The 15,707-nt window shown below is 39.7% G+C and overlaps 1 protein-coding gene across 37 annotated transcripts in view; it reads right to left on the minus strand.

Moving 5' to 3' along the window:
• Positions 1 to 15,707, minus strand: part of TCF7L2 (transcription factor 7 like 2) — a 241,203-nt gene that overhangs the window by 15,661 nt on the left and 209,835 nt on the right. For 16 of the 37 annotated variants that reach the window (XR_006354855.1, XR_006354851.1, XR_006354852.1 and 13 more), the window contains 4 exons: positions 11,271 to 11,403; positions 8,361 to 8,463; positions 5,377 to 5,463; positions 601 to 741 (listed from right to left, as the gene is read on the minus strand). Coding sequence is in view for 26 of the 37 variants with exons in the window: in XM_043985151.1 (XP_043841086.1) it covers positions 601 to 741; positions 5,377 to 5,463; positions 8,361 to 8,463; positions 11,271 to 11,403 (464 nt within the window). In the remaining 11 variants the exon portion in view is untranslated. The remainder of the gene's footprint in view (positions 1 to 600; positions 742 to 5,376; positions 5,464 to 8,360; positions 8,464 to 11,270; positions 11,404 to 15,707) is intronic. The other 21 variants (XR_006354856.1, XR_006354853.1, XR_006354860.1 and 18 more) reach the window with 2 other exon arrangements.

The following is a 15,707-nucleotide window of genomic DNA, read 5'->3' on the forward strand; positions in this document are numbered from 1 at the left end:
TTTGTTTAAAGAACAGACAAACACAAACACATACCCTGATAATGACTCTCTCAGCCTGGCTCCCCTTGGCCCATTCTTCTATCTCCACCAATTCCCTTATAACTAATTCCATGAGACATGAGGAAAACAACATAACACAAAACAAAAGAGCCTACAATGAGTTTTGCTCAAAACTATTCCAATAGCCCAAAGGGTGAGGAAAAAATTAGATTTTATAATCATATCTGGAAAAGTTTCCTAAATATGAAAAGTTTTCCTAAAGCCTTGAGGGAAAAAGCACATGCATTTACTCTGTCTATTCCCCAGCAAGCTACTTTCTTCTTTCCTTTAGAGCAAAACCCCAAATGTCCAATTAACAGATTAGGGAGTAGGGAAGTAGTTCTAAATCTTGGTCCATCCACATGCATGAAAAGCATTTCTATTCTCTTACACAGTGGACAGAATCAATGAGACAACCCTTAGCATATCAAAAAATACAAAATAAACCATGCAGAGCCTCCAAAGGATGAGTGTTTAACAGGAGCCAAACCCACTTTGAAAAAACAACCAGCAATAGTCTACTGGGCATACTGGGAAATAAAATAAAAAGAGAACACTTACGAGCTATGGAGTGAGCCAACATCACTCTGGGAAGATTCCTGTTTGACTGTTGGTGTGACTATGGCTGGATGAGGAATTCCAGTTGTGTGTAAAGTATGATGTGGTGGGACCATATGAGGAGGAAACCTAGAAGACAAAAAGCTGTGTAAATCGTCAGAATAAAAATGAATGAATGGGGAGGGATATGTACATACAGATTTAAAAAAAAAAGCCTGTAACAAGCACATGAAAGCTACCCAAAGCATATGAAACCTGTCAGCATTAATTAGCGATAAATTAAACATAATGATTCTCATAATGTCATTAAAGCCAATCTTCCCCTTCATTATTGCTACTGACACGAGGCATTATGATTTTTAACATCTTTAACAAAAGACAAATTCAACTGATGTACTTGGGCGGAAAAGTAGGATATAAGCTACCTGCCGGAAACAACATGTCCACTTTCTTATTATTAGTGCCAACTAAAAAGCCAATTTCACAGTCCTAATCAGTTTTGGATTTAAGAATGAAATCTTTTGTTGTATATTGACAGCTAAATAAAATATTAACGCTGCTGGAATTTACACACACTTTTGACAATGCTGTTCATACCTCATTAGGCCTTACTCTGTTGATGGAGCAAAATAATTTCTTTTTGTTCTTGTTGAACTGTTGTACTTTACTATTTTGGCAGGGTTAGTAGGGAATAAGGCAGGGGGGAGTGGGGAGAGGGAAAAACAATTGTCCCTGTTTGGTTCACATAATGAGCCTTTGTCCACATAAGGGAAAAACATTTTAAGATGATAAAGATGCTAAGAAATGATAACATTTAGCATATATGTATGTTACATGAATGAGGTTCTACATTTAAATTTGCATATTTCTAAATCTTTTCCATTTAAAAATATGCTACATATACAGAAAAGAGGTCTTCAAAATGATGAGCAACTATGTCTTGAGACATCTTATAGTAACCAAGGAAAATATGTGACCAGTTCAATTGACCCAGGCCTGACTATAATTTCTATTCTCCTACTTTTTACTCTTGGGAAAATGATTTTAAGCATTTCACTGGGCACCCAATTGGTGTGTCTCTACACAGTTTAATAGTACATAAACTGTGCTGTAGGGACCTAATTCAATTCAATAAACATAACTAAGTGCACACTATAGGCAAAACTGGAAGATAATTTTCTAATTTCAAAAATCAGTTTATGATTCATGAGCATTAACTATCTAGGGAAGCTAAAATCAGAGCAGACAAGCAGTTCTCACCATCTACCAAATGGGTACACGGGAATGTGTGCTGAGCTCGGATGGGGCCATACTTTTCCACAATATTTCAAAAGGATAAAGGCGACAAAAAGTAGGAGGGAAGAGGGCAAAGATGGTAGTCTCCTAAGAACAAGGACTAGCCCACCAAACCTCATTGTGCAGCACCTAAAAGGAGTTTAGGTGAAAGAAAACATTTCTTTTCTCTCCAGGCCCAAGTCATCCACTGAATTCATTTAAATAAAACAAGCCAAAGAGTTTCTACTGACACATATGCCACACTGACAAGAGGAAAAATTCTGCTCAATTCTACTGGGTAATAAATTTCAGATTTAAACTATTTTAGATAGAGGTAGAAGATTGATATCACCACTAAGTGTGAAATTTTTATTTTGATGATAATTTAAAAACATGCCTTCTCTAGACTATGTGTCATGAGTGATTTCTACCTAAAAAACAATTTCCATTTAATTAAACCCATGTAAGATACTTTAATTTGGGGAATACTGATGATGAAAGTACTATTGACAAATGCAGAGGGGGGTCATAAAATAATTTTAAATAACACAAAATCATGAGTTATTATAGCCTTCTAACTTCCAAGTTCTAAACTATAGTTTTCCTTCCTGGGTTCTTTAGCCATCCTTCTAAATTGCTACTTATTTGATGATGAGGTGGCATTTGAATAAATAAATTTCAGAAGTATGGGGTGAAGGGAGGGGGGGGGCTTGAACTCTTTTGGGGCATGTCAAAATTCGAAAATGATTGATTGGATTGTAACCTGATGTGATCTTTCACTTAGAAATAACCATAAGCCCTGGATACCATCAAAGAGACTTAAAGTCTCAATAGCCCCATGGTCTCACCCCATTCCACTCCACTGCTTTGGGGCCTTGGGGATAATGGAAATAAGAATACATGTCCCTGGAAGTGCTTGGGCAGAGGGGTTGCCTATGCTGTCAACACGAGATGTTGGATATGACATAAGTACACCTATTCCCTTCTTGGATTAGGCGAGTGTGAATAGGGACAGGTATGCAAAGAAATGAGAGGAAGAACATGCATGACAGAGGAAAAGGCCACGAGGATTGATTCTATTTCAAGGAAAGGGTGAAAAAGAAAGGTGGTTCCAGGGGCCATTGAAGAATAAACACTTAAAAATCCACAACTATCCATACCTACTCAAGAGAAAGAGACAGAGAGACAGAGGAGGCAAAGGAGAGAGGACGAGTGAATGCATACCTTTGCTTGAGAAACTCTTCTGCAGACAACTATTTCATGAAATGCAATAAACACCCTAAAAATTCTAAGTAGCTCATTATATACCCCTGTCTGCTTTTATGGCTCCAAGCCAGAATATAATGATGAGCCTTAACTTGTTAAGGACAACTAATTTTTGTTTCTGGCTGTCTCAGGGGCTTCCCTCTTACTCAGTCTCACTTTGCTTCACTGTTGACATGTTTCTGTTAACTGGATGTCATCTGCCTGCCTTGATTTTATGCACAAGCAGTAGGATGCATTTTCCTGTGCAACAATCCTGCTTTGAGTTGCATTAGATTTGTCATTATTCTCTCATTCCCCCCCTTGCACTTGTAACATTTCATCTCTTCCTGCCTTATTTTTTTTGAGCCACGGTGCACCCACATTATGGTTTATACATGATCTTGCTCCCTTTGAAGCCGGCAGATTTCAGAGCCAGCTCTCGTCAGGAGTAGCGCCTTGCACCAATTTAGCAGGCTGAGGGCCCCGAGCTCCAACATCTCAATCTAAAGGGGGTCACAGGGTGGCACAAGTGAGTGTCAGCAAGTGCTGTTTAATTGCCAATCTAGGCTTCTCCGTGGTGTTTAAAGTATAATGACCCATCACTTAATTCTGAGAAGTCCTGGCCCCGCTGCTGAATGGAATGAATATCAAAGGGTATTCTGGAACAGGGCATGCAGCCTACATTTCCTATAACTGCCATAAGTATAATAGACCTGTACTTCTGTCGGCCCATTACGACAATAATGTATTTAATTTGCTGTATACTCTTTTTAACTAGGTACCTTTCATAAGGCCTACCTGGGGAATAGACTTTCTCCCCCCTCCCCAGATCTCCCCTAACCTTTCCTTCTATCCCTTCCCCTTTCCCCCCCAAATTATAGACTAACCCCATAAAGAATGATTCAATCAATAAACTCAACCCTAATCCACATCCTATAACTAATTCAGCCTTTGGAATTCATTAGAACAACAACCAAAACGTTCCCTATGACCATCAAAATAAAATGCAGGAGCAGGAGACCTGGGGCTTTGGGTCACCAGCTTTTTCAGAGGGAGTTTCCCTCTTTTGTCTATCCCCATTTATCTGAACTTTGTAAGGGATCATATGCCTTAATGGGCAGCACTTAAAGAAAACTAGGGATCCAGCCCTTCCTTTAGATATGCAAGCATGTGTGTTCATCTGTTCTCTCTTTCCTATACAAAGTGAGATGGTGAAACATGATGCTTCAGGACACATAAAACTTTTACCTTTAATTAATTGTACATAGTTCAGTCCCAGGGACTGTCACATTATACTCTCAGACCACCAGCATCCCCTCACTTTTCTATACCTGAGGCAAGCATTCCTTTCCTCTCTCCAAACCTTCCTCTGTCCTCCAATTTCATGTGCTGGCTACAGAGCTTGGAGGAGGAGACAGGGGGACAGTATCCCTGCCATGTAATGCATGCTAACTTAATTATGTGCCATCATCAAAATGGATTAGCTGTTTCAGCCCATCAGGAAAGTCTAAACCTCCACCGATTTAATTAACTTGACTGAAAATCAGATGAACAGAAAATAAAACTATCATTAGGAGTAATTAGTGATTACTTAAACATAGTGCTGCCAACCAGTTTGTAAATAAACTAGCAACCACTGGAAAATTAGCTAGAATTAATTGGAGCTAAGATAGGGGGAACATGGGAAAGAAAAAAAAATACACACACACACACATATATTCACATATTGAAATCTTCTTTCAAAACTTGAGAGGGGGCAGGTCATCCTTTAATGTAGATTCTCAGGGTTCTGAGCTTTGAAAAAAGCCCAATAACCTTTTACTGGAACCCTGCTTGCATAACAATAAAACTACCTTCATCCTTTCCTTTCTCAAATAGTCCAATGCTACACAGAAGACATACTAAAAAAGCTTGTAAGCCAAGACTTCTCCTTCCTGTTCCCTTAATGTCATTTTCTACACCGCTCAATTAGTTGGCTTAGATAAACAGAACACAGATATGATATCAGATCATCTATCAGCAAGATAGAAAGACAGACTCAGACAGACACAGGAACCCACATGAAAAGTTCGATGCAATCATTATATGGCCATTATTGGCCTAGGAGTGTCTCTAACATGAACCTATGTCATACCATTAACTACTAACTGTTTTCAGATACACGTTGAGCATCCCTTCCCAGATAAAATGGGATACTAGAGAACATTCTGATAAGTCCCACAATGCCCTGGTATCAGGACCCCGATTATCTGAACTCACCTTGACATGGAAGCATTGACAGTCAGAGCTGTTGGATAGGGATGCCGGAATCCTCCCGTTGTGATTGGGTAAACTGGTTGACCTTGCCTAGAAAGAGGAAAAGGGGGAGGAAAAAGTAAGAAAAAGGAAAAAAAGTAGGGGGGAGTAAGGGAAGAAGGAAAAGGGGGGGGACTTCTCTCTGCACAGTAAGCTTTATTCTCATTTGATCAGAACAAAAATCTTGGGGATTGTACAGCAAGGATCAAAGGGAAGAACCACAGAACAATTTGAATGCCATAAATCTGATAGGAATGGCTAATTAAATTTTATAACCTCTGCTTATGTCAATAGAGACCCTCTCCCCAAGCTGAAACTAGGTGTTTTGTTGTAATAATTAAAGGCGAAGTCTCGCTTGCTTTAATGGAGCCATCACACTAATTGAGGGCTACACATCCAAAGGAAAACAATAATGAATGTAAATTTATACCAAAATAAAGTACAGTGAATCAAAGGACTTCAGTTGCGCTTTGGGCCTCTTTCGGTATTTAGATCTCGGTGAGAAAACATTAAATTAACAGAGCTTAATTTGTAGCCTTTTGTCAAATTAACAAGTGTTGACAAGAGTTACCGGGGGGGAGAGTCCCCAAGAAGAATTGTGGGTAACCAATAGACAATCACACCTCATTACAATAATTAAAAAATACAGCAACACGCAAAATAGCTTCCTCATGAAAGACCCACAACTTTTTCTGATGGAGGTTTGTCTGAGTTGGCTATTCCTTTTTATCTAGCCTTCAAACATCTCTCTATCAGCTGAGCATGGGGAGACAGTGATGCCAGGATCATCTGCTAGGACTGGCCAGCCCCTTTTAAGAATAAATAGGTCAACTGCTAATCATACTTCTCCCTCTCGGTCTCCCCAAAATGACAATGGAGAGAATACAATTATTATTGGGTTTAATATTCAGAATCTGTTATTGGATCATGAAACATTTAGAGTAGTGAAAAGAGCTTTGAACTTGGAAGAGGTCTGGGTTCAAGTCCTGACTGAAACTTATTAGCAGCATGACTAAAGGTAAATCCTTTAACTCTGTAATTGAGGGAGAACTCCCATCCTCACCCTCCACTCCCATGGGTTCTATGATTTCATTCGCAAAAAGGACATTCCAATGAGGATCATTTTTTACCAACACAGAACAATACCTACTCAAGGACACAGAGAGTTGTCCCGAAAATTGAGGAGTTAAGTGACTTGTTCAGGACAGCTAAGTGGCTCAGTGACTAGAGCATCAGGGCCTAGAGTCAGGAAGACCTGAGTTCAAATCTGTCCTCAGATATATAACTGGCTGTGTGACCCTAGGCAAGTCACTTAAACCTTTGGTCTCAGTTTCCTAATCTGTAGAATGAGCTGGAGAAGGAAATGGCAAATCACTCTAGTATCTTTGCCAAGAAAACTACATCTGGAGTCACAAAGAGTCTGATGTGAATGAACAACAACAACAAAGCATGTATCAGAGTGAATGGACTAGAACCCAAGACTTCTTGACTCTAAGGCCACCTTTCTATACACTATGTGATACTGCCTCCTAGGGATAAGAATATTTGTACTACTATTATACTGAGGGGTAGTGTGGTAATAGAGACTATAGTAGTCCAGAAGATGGGGGGCGGGGTAGGGGGCAGTTCAGATATTGCTTCTGACTCACATGAACTAGGTGATGATGGGAAAATCATTTTTGCTATACCTTGTAACCTTAATGCTTAGCACAGTGCCTAGCACACAGGTAGCACTTAATAAATGCTTGTTAATAATGATGTTATGACAGCCTCCCAGGCATTCCTATAGGTCTACAATTTACAGTTGAGTTGTCTGTCAGTCTTCATTGTGCTTTGGTAAAGGCAGTTTCCATGCTGGGAGCACCCTATACTGATAAAATCACAGATCCAGATTTCAGTCCCCTCCCCCACAGGGGTAAAAAAAGACCACATGTAACCCCTACCTCCCAGGATTATTAGGAAGATGAAGTGGGATAATGACTACATATAAATGGACCATTATTTTAAATAGGAAGAATATAAAGGGCATATATGTGGATGGGAGGGGTCTGACTGGCATTGATTGAGCTCACTTACTTTTTTTAAGTTGAGGCTATATAGAATAACATGCTCAGTAAGTCTTTAGCAATACTATAGGTTCATGTGAAATCTTTCCCTAGTAGGACTCCCTCTGTAAGCATTTTGTTTCCTAATAGGTAGAATTTTCCATTCCATATAACCCCCACCCCCCACCCCCCATTTGAAATGGCTATTCTCCAATGCGATCAGCACCAGTGGGGGTAAGCAAAGAGGTGGCACAGTGAATAAATGGAGTGCTGGCCCTGGAATCAGAAAGACCTTTGTTCAAATACATACTTCAGACACTTACTATGTATGTGACACTGGGCAAATCACTTAACCTTTGCTGGCCTCAATGCTAAAATGGGGAAAATAATAGCACCTACCTCCTAAGGTGGTTGTGAGGCTCAAGAGAGATAATATTTGTAAAGCATTGAATGTATATACTAGGCACCATATAAATATTGATTATTGTTGTTATTACTGAAGAGTTCAAAAGAAAATTTAATGCAAGATACAAATTGTAAATGGAGAAAGGGTGACTGCTAAACAAGACAGGCTCTCCAGCCACTGAGAGCCATGGAATTGGATTCTTCAGTTTGTCCTCATAGAATGGACAAGGGTTCAAGCTTTGCTTTTCCATAGAAGAGCAAGCCGCCCAACTTAAAGAAATTTCATGAGACCACCAGGCGTATGGCTTGTCCATGGCCAGGAATCAAGGGACATTCTCCCGTTTTATCTGTTTCTATCGATTCATGCTTTACTCCCAAGGGCCCACTTAGCCAGCATTCTTTCCCATATTTTGTCCTCCCCTTTCTTTTTTAATAATTAATAACAAATTATACCCATTTCAAGAAAAGAAAAAGAAATAAAAAAATGGAACTCCTTACTGTGGTACTAACCATCCTAGCGGATGGGGGATTTGTCCTACGGTGCCAGGCGAGAGCGGGTAGTAAGGAGATATATCTGGAGGGTGTGGAGGTCGTGGAATTCCTAGAGAGGCAAACAACAACAACAGTGAATCAGAAGCACAGGAAGGGAGAGATGGAGAGAAGCAGTGGGGAGGAAGAGGGATTCGAGTGAAGAAATGGTGACAGAGGTGGAAGTGGAAAACCGGGAAGGGGAAAGAGGAAGGAAAGAAGGAGGCAAGCGAGGAACGAGACTGAGGAGGACGGAAGAACCGTCTCTTATGGTTCTAATATGCAACTTCCCTCTATATTAACTAGTGAGTTGGGTTTGCTTCAATTTCAGTCTCAATTTTGCTTTTAACTTTTGTCCTCTTTAGCAAAGTCACAAAGCCTTTACTTTTATAGCTACTTGTTGAAACAGCTTGGCTTCTATGTCTGCCCGTTTCCCTTTTATGTAGGTATGTAGCTTGGTATAGTGGAAAGAACACTGGCTCTCAAGTGAGAAGACCTGGGTTCAATCCAGCCTAATGTACACTATCTGGGTGACTCTGGGCATGCCACAACCTCCTCGGACCTAAGTTTTCTCATCTCTACAATGAGGAGGTTGGACTAGATTGTTTTTCAAGTCTCTTCTAACCTTAGATTTAGGGTTCTATTATGTAAAGTTTCTGAAGGTTAGCTTCTTAATTCTTCCCACTGCCTGAATAACAATCTCTTTTCTCAAGTGGGGTGTCTTAGAGGCATTTGTTGATATAACAATTATTTTTAACGTGCTCCCATTCAACTTAATGGTATGCATTTGAAATGGTTAACTATCGGTAGGTATTTGGGATCAGAACCAAGGGATAAAGGGAAGATTAAATAAAAAGTATGTTGAGGTTTGCATTTAATTCCCTGCATGAAGGTTTGTTGTATATTTCCGTTAAAGCTCCATCAGCTGAATGGGTATAGTAACACTCACAAAGTTCATTTCAAAGATAAGAAAAAATAGGGATCGGGTTGAGCCTTGAAAAAAAGGGGGGAAAGAACCTCACAAGGTTCTGTTGAAGCAAGTGTGATAGTGTCCCTAAATTCACTGGAAAGCACCAAAGTTGATAACAGTGACAGGAAGGGACAGTGGTTAAGTTAATGAACAATAGGAGAGAATTTTAAAAGAGAGCATTAAAGTGAAGGAGTAGCCTATTCTTGGCTGTAAACTATTTCTTTTTTTAATTCACTCAGGAAGCTTTTAATCTCTAAATTAAATCTCCCTGTGTGACATTTTCACGCGGACACTGCTTTCTCTCCATTACAAAAACCAAACAGATTAACTGGGCTTTAACTATACAGCGAGCCATTTGCACACTTGAAAGAATGTTCGCAGAGGAAAAGTAAACACTCTACAGCCGTTAATCATATGTTTTACGATAACCATTTAAAAGCTATTCCCTGTACTACCATTATTTAAATGAGGGGCTGACTCTGCCATTCACTTGCAGTGCCCAGGGACAGCAAGCCAGACTCTTTCAGCCATGTGCAGCCTGCGTTCCAATGCAATTAAAAAGGAGGCCCAGTGGTCGGAGGCTGGTGAAAACCAGCTAATGTGTGGCTTCATTCAGAGGTAGTTGGTAACAGCAGTGTCAATAGGCTGCCTTACGTCAGCCCTGCCCCAAATCAATTCCTCTGACAAAATGACATGTAATCACCATTTTAAATTTAACCTTCTAATTAACTAACCAGAAGTATAAAAGACTGAAAGAGAAATTATGGATGTAAACTACCCTCCCCAAAGCCTCCAAAGCCTCCCATGCTAGATTACTTATTTATTTACAATTAAGGTTAGCAACAGAATTACTGGGACATTTCAATGCAAGAAAGTAAGCTGAGAGCATCCTCCCTGTCTTTTTGTCATCTACACAGAAGGAATGAAACGTGCCCATGGAATGAGATACAGTTACAGTGGCACAAGAAGGAATCTTATACTTTTTGAGAATGTGGCCCAGGATGGGTAGTTGGGAGGTTGGCAAATTCTAATTCTCCCATCAAGTTGGTCCACTGTGCGAATGAGCAGCTCTGGGGACATTACCTTCATTATTTTATTCAAATGGAAAGGAATAATGTATAGCAATTAGGAAACTTCTGTTTTCTTATGTATACAATGAGAAATAACAATTAACTGTGATACTATGGAGAAGAAGGAAGAACACAATCATACCGTTTAAAGGAATTCTACAATTCGGTGACTCAGAGACCATCCCTATAACCCGTCCCCCCAAATCTAAATGACTGTGATACCTTAGTTATCTGAGGACTTCCTGTTGCTTTGGGAGGACTGATGGAGGTACTCTTTAGAATAGGCTATCCCTAGACTCCTACAATCCCAAGTGGCTGGAAAGATGTGGGACCAGGATGCCCCATGATATCTTTCTCTGTATGTTTCTCTATGTCTGTCTAGGGCAAGTGGTAAGGTTATGGCAGCCAGCTAAAGAGGAAACAATTGCCAAATCAAAGACTTGAAGAGGATAACTGTTGGCTCCAGTAGCCAAAACAGCCACTTCACAAGCAAAGGCCTTAGGTCAGTCTTCCAAGGAATAATAGAGCACAATGAAAGCACCTACTTCTATCAAACCAAAAAACAAATAAACAAAAAGAAAATTATAATCATTGGATACAAATAAAAGGAGAATGAGGTAAATGAAAGGTTTTCTTTCAGTCTTGGAGTGGCCAAGAGTGAGAACTAAGCCATCTTCACTCCAACTCTCTAGTGCTTTCCCCGCTCCACATCCTTAGGTCTTGATGCCTCCTAGGCCGTTTTTGCCCAACAATTTTTTTTTCCTCCTCTTTCTGCCAGGGTTATAAGGTCTCCCTCTGAGTCCTTCCCTTCCTGGGCCATGATGTCCATCCGAGGCCTACCTGTTTTGGGATCTACGTCGGCTGGTAAGTGTGGAGGTGGGTTTCCTGGGGTGAAGTGCTCATTGCTGTATGTGATAAGCGGCGTAAGAGGGTGTACATGGTGAGGGTGCTGCACAACGGGCACTTTGTTAGACTGAAAAGGGAAAGACAAGAAGAGAGAGACACATTATTAACAGCTGCATCCCATCTGCTTCAAAGTCAGCAGGACAACCAAACTGCTTGGTCACCTACTGTCTCCTCAACTCCTGAAAAAGAAGATGTCAGCCATCTTTTATGGGTTGTCACAGTTCCGTTTTTGCTTCTCTGTTGGGTCCAGGTTTTCAATCTCCACCCACTTCTTCCCATCATGAATCCTATCAGCTGGCACTTTATCCTGTGGGTATGTAAGTAGGGAAGTAGCTGACTTTAATCTCTCTGACCCAGGATGTTGCAGTATGTGGGAACAAGAGCTTTTCTCAATGATAAAGACTGGCGGGGGTACCAGGGGCAGGAGTATGAGAGGGTAAAGAGCAGAAGGGAGGGCCTTCCTTTCCATGAGGCTGACTGGGGTTTCATCTCTGTGTCCCACCCCAGTAAGCCATGGCTCCCAAGCCTTGCTTCTCTGAATCTTCCCTGTATTCTGTAGCCATTTACAAGCAGCATGGATGAAAAGCCCTAGCTCGCTCACTACTCCAAGTATGAACTTTACTGGGGACTGCTAAATTGCAAGGCAATCACCTGCATATTTTATGCATATTACGGCAGCCCAGGCTCATTAGGAATTCATCAGAGAGCACTAATAAGTTAACTGGATGATGATGAATTGTGCTAATAAAAGGTATGCATTTTAAAAAGGCAGTTCTGGAAAACAAGGAATAGGCATGTTAATGATTGGTAGGGGGGAGAAGAGGAAAATCTGGTTTTTTAAAAAACATTTTCTCATTCCTATAGCTAGTCCCCAATAAAATTATTCTTACACCCCTCCAATAATACAGGGTTTCTTGATAGCTTAGCCTAGCAAGATCACAAAGAAAAAAATTAAGCTGAAACTAGCGAACTACTGGGCCATTTACTGAAAGTAATCCAATTGCAAAAAACCCTATTCCCAGTAGAGGATTTCCACTAAAATCCTACAACAGGGACATTTAACCAGATTAGGTACCAGCGAAGATAAAGAGGCTGGTATTAGATGATGAATGGATTAGAGTCAAGTTTCATTTTAGAATGTGTCTTCATTTCCTTTTATTACTTTTAGTAAGGAACAACTCGCATTAACATCAAGGAAAAGGAATTGCATTCAAAGAGAAGGGAGGGTGAAGTTGTGGTGCTGCCCATCAGCACCATGGAAGTGGCAAGGGTTTTCATTAGTGTCCTACTTTGGGGGGATCTTTTCCCCCCTAATGGGTGAGGGGGAGCTACAAGCCTGGGTAAACCATTTCTCAACTGCTACAATAGTGAGTTTAGTTCAGGAATAACTTTTCAGTTCCAAAACTTTTGGAAGGTAAATTAGCAAAGAAAGATGCTCACTTGAGACATTACAGAAGAACCAGGAAAGAATAAATCTATTTAAAATAAATACCTCAACAGACTGGTATAATGACCTTTCTAAAAATTCAGGCCTTTAGAGAAGGAGATTTGCAATCTGATTACTGGCTCTTCTTTGGGGCTGACATTTTAAGATGAAAGCACTTAGTAGGCGATTAAGAGTCTCCAAACAGGACAGTGTGATTATTTGTTGTTATTCTTGTTTTGAGGAGGGATGGGTACAGCAAGTCATAGAAAATAAATAACAGATATAACATCTTGGCTATTTGGTCTTACTAGGTCAAATACAGCAAACCAGAGCTTTGGGAATTAAGCACCAGTGGAAAGATATTATAGAGTAAGTGAAATCTTAAGAGCCATTACATAGCACTGAAGAATCCATCTGATTATTACAACAAGCTTAAGTCAAAATCATTTGCTGCCTACAATGTACACAGTGGACACTTAACCTTGTTCTAATGTATATCACAGTTATTTGCATATATCTCAGGTTGTATTAGATTATAAGTTTCTTGAAGGCAGGGTTTGTGGTTTTTCATTTTTCTATCCCCAAGCATAGGAAAAAACCACATTAAATTGAACTCCTAGGCATTGTATGTAGAGATTGCTAGTCACTGGGAAGGGAAGAGAGAGTGGGGAGAGAAACAAACAAACAAAAAGTTCTCTGTCCTTGGGCAATATGGAATAAAATTGGAAAGAAATATGAAATATAAGCAATATGTGAATTTACTACAGGGTGTCCCAAAAGTCTTTGTTCCATTTTTAGCATTAATAGTTTAAAAATGCACTAAGACCTTTGAGATACCTATATACAATTTAGCATGAAATATGTAGTGATTCACATATCACTTTAAAATTTAAAAGCACTTTCCTCTTAACACAGGGGCGAATATTAGGGAACAGTGAGTAGGAAGTGGACCTGTGATTTTAATGGCACAGGGAATTCCCAGATGAGGACACTCCTTCTACCAACGCATGATGGCACCCTCTTTGCAACTTCTTATCTATAGCACTGAATGGCTTGGTGATTTGCCTCAGGTCACATAGTCAGTATGTGTTAAGAGACAGCACTGGAATGTAGGTCTTCCTGGTTTCAAGGCTGACTCAGTATTTACCTCTGCCAAAGTACAGTAGAAAAAGGACTGAAGGTATAGGTCATCTCTGCCTCTGCTACTTAGAAACTGTACGACCATGGGCAAGTCACCATGCTTCCCAACATACCAGTTTCCTTATCTCTAAAATGGGAACAAGACAAGATGACCTCACAGGAGTCTTCCAGCTCAGGGGCCATGATTCTCATTTGCTTTTGGGTCAAATAAAATCAAGAACAAACATCATTATCATTTTATAGGTGGGGAAATATAAATGGAGAAAGGTGTATTCCCTTGTCCAAGGTCATCCAGTTGGTAAATGAAAGAAATAAGACCCAACACAGGTCCTCTCACTCCAAATCCAGAACCATTTCCACTATCCAGCCCTACCAGCTAAAATAATATAAGGAAATCAATCAAAGACTATTTATTGAATGTGCTAAGCCCTAGGGATACAAAGAATGCAATGATTCTTGCCCTTAAAAAGCTTACATTCTAATGGGAAAGAGAGCAAACACATAAGTATATGTTGAATTAATATAGAGAAAATAAATACAAATAAATGATAGCTTAAAACAAATAGTAGTTAGAGAAAAAGGCAAGTATATAAAATGTGCCATCTAAGTGGTTTAGGAAATCAGTCATATAGGAATAGGAGAATGGAAAGCTCAGTGTAGACTGGGTAATATGGTAGGACTTGTTTAAGTTAGGCCTTGAAGGACTTAGTAGGTAGGCAAGAACAGCAAAACTAGTTAAAGACAGGGAGAACATTGAGAGTACAGGCATAAGAGCCAAAGATGCACAAGATGTATTAGGAGACAATTCAGTGAAACTGAGGAATCAAATGAGGAACACCATTAACCAAGAAAGAAGGAAGGAAGGAAGAAGGAAAAGAAATCTAAAATACTGAATTCTGGAATTCTTTATCAAATATTATTGTAATAGCACTATGAAAGTTAACAGGTCAAGTCAACAAGCATTTACTAAGTGTTTATTATGGATGAGGCCCTATTTTAAGTTCAGGAAAGAATATGGAATCTTTTAAAATCCTCATTTCCTAGAAAGCAAAGAACAAAGGCTTGATTTTGGCTTCCCCCTCAAGTATTAAACAATCAATAAGCATTTATGAAATGTCTGTTATTTTCCAGGTACTCTTTTAGGCACTAGAGATACAAAGACAAACATGAAATGGTCTCTGCCTACAAGGAGTTTACATTCTATTGTATGAGGCAACAGGTACATATGTGAATATATTCAAAGTATATGCAAATTTAATTCAAAGTAATGAAGGAAGAAGGTCTAATAGTTCATAGGAAGAGAGGGTGGGGGTGGGGTGGAAGAGGGGTAGAATCAATATTTAGAAAAAACTCATGGAAAGGGTAACATTCAAATTGAGTTTTAAAAGAAAATATAGACTCTAAGAAGAGGTTGAACAGACAGGTCAGATTCAAGTTCTAAAGGGCTTTAAATATCCAACAGATGTCTGTATTTGGATGGTTAAGTGGAGCACTAGAGTTTATTGAGTAAGAGAATGACACAAGGATGTGCCTGAATATAGAGTCTCCATCTTTTCCATACAAACATAAGTAACTCAAAAAAAAAAAAATCAACCCCCCCAACCCCCCAAAAAGCCAAATTTTGTTACTGTGACCATTTTCTGTATTTTTCTGCATGCCCAAATACAGCTAAGTCTACTTCTTTAGCTATAATTCTGTAAGTGTAGTTAGGGTAATTCAAAGGAAGACTGGCTCGAGAGATGAGAGCTACAGATGTGCTCTGGACCAAGAACCACCATTTCCTGCTTTCTAGATCAATCCTCACA

The sequence above is a fragment of the Dromiciops gliroides genome, chromosome 2, assembly GCF_019393635.1.
Source record: "Dromiciops gliroides isolate mDroGli1 chromosome 2, mDroGli1.pri, whole genome shotgun sequence".
Classification (NCBI taxonomy): domain Eukaryota; kingdom Metazoa; phylum Chordata; class Mammalia; order Microbiotheria; family Microbiotheriidae; genus Dromiciops; species Dromiciops gliroides.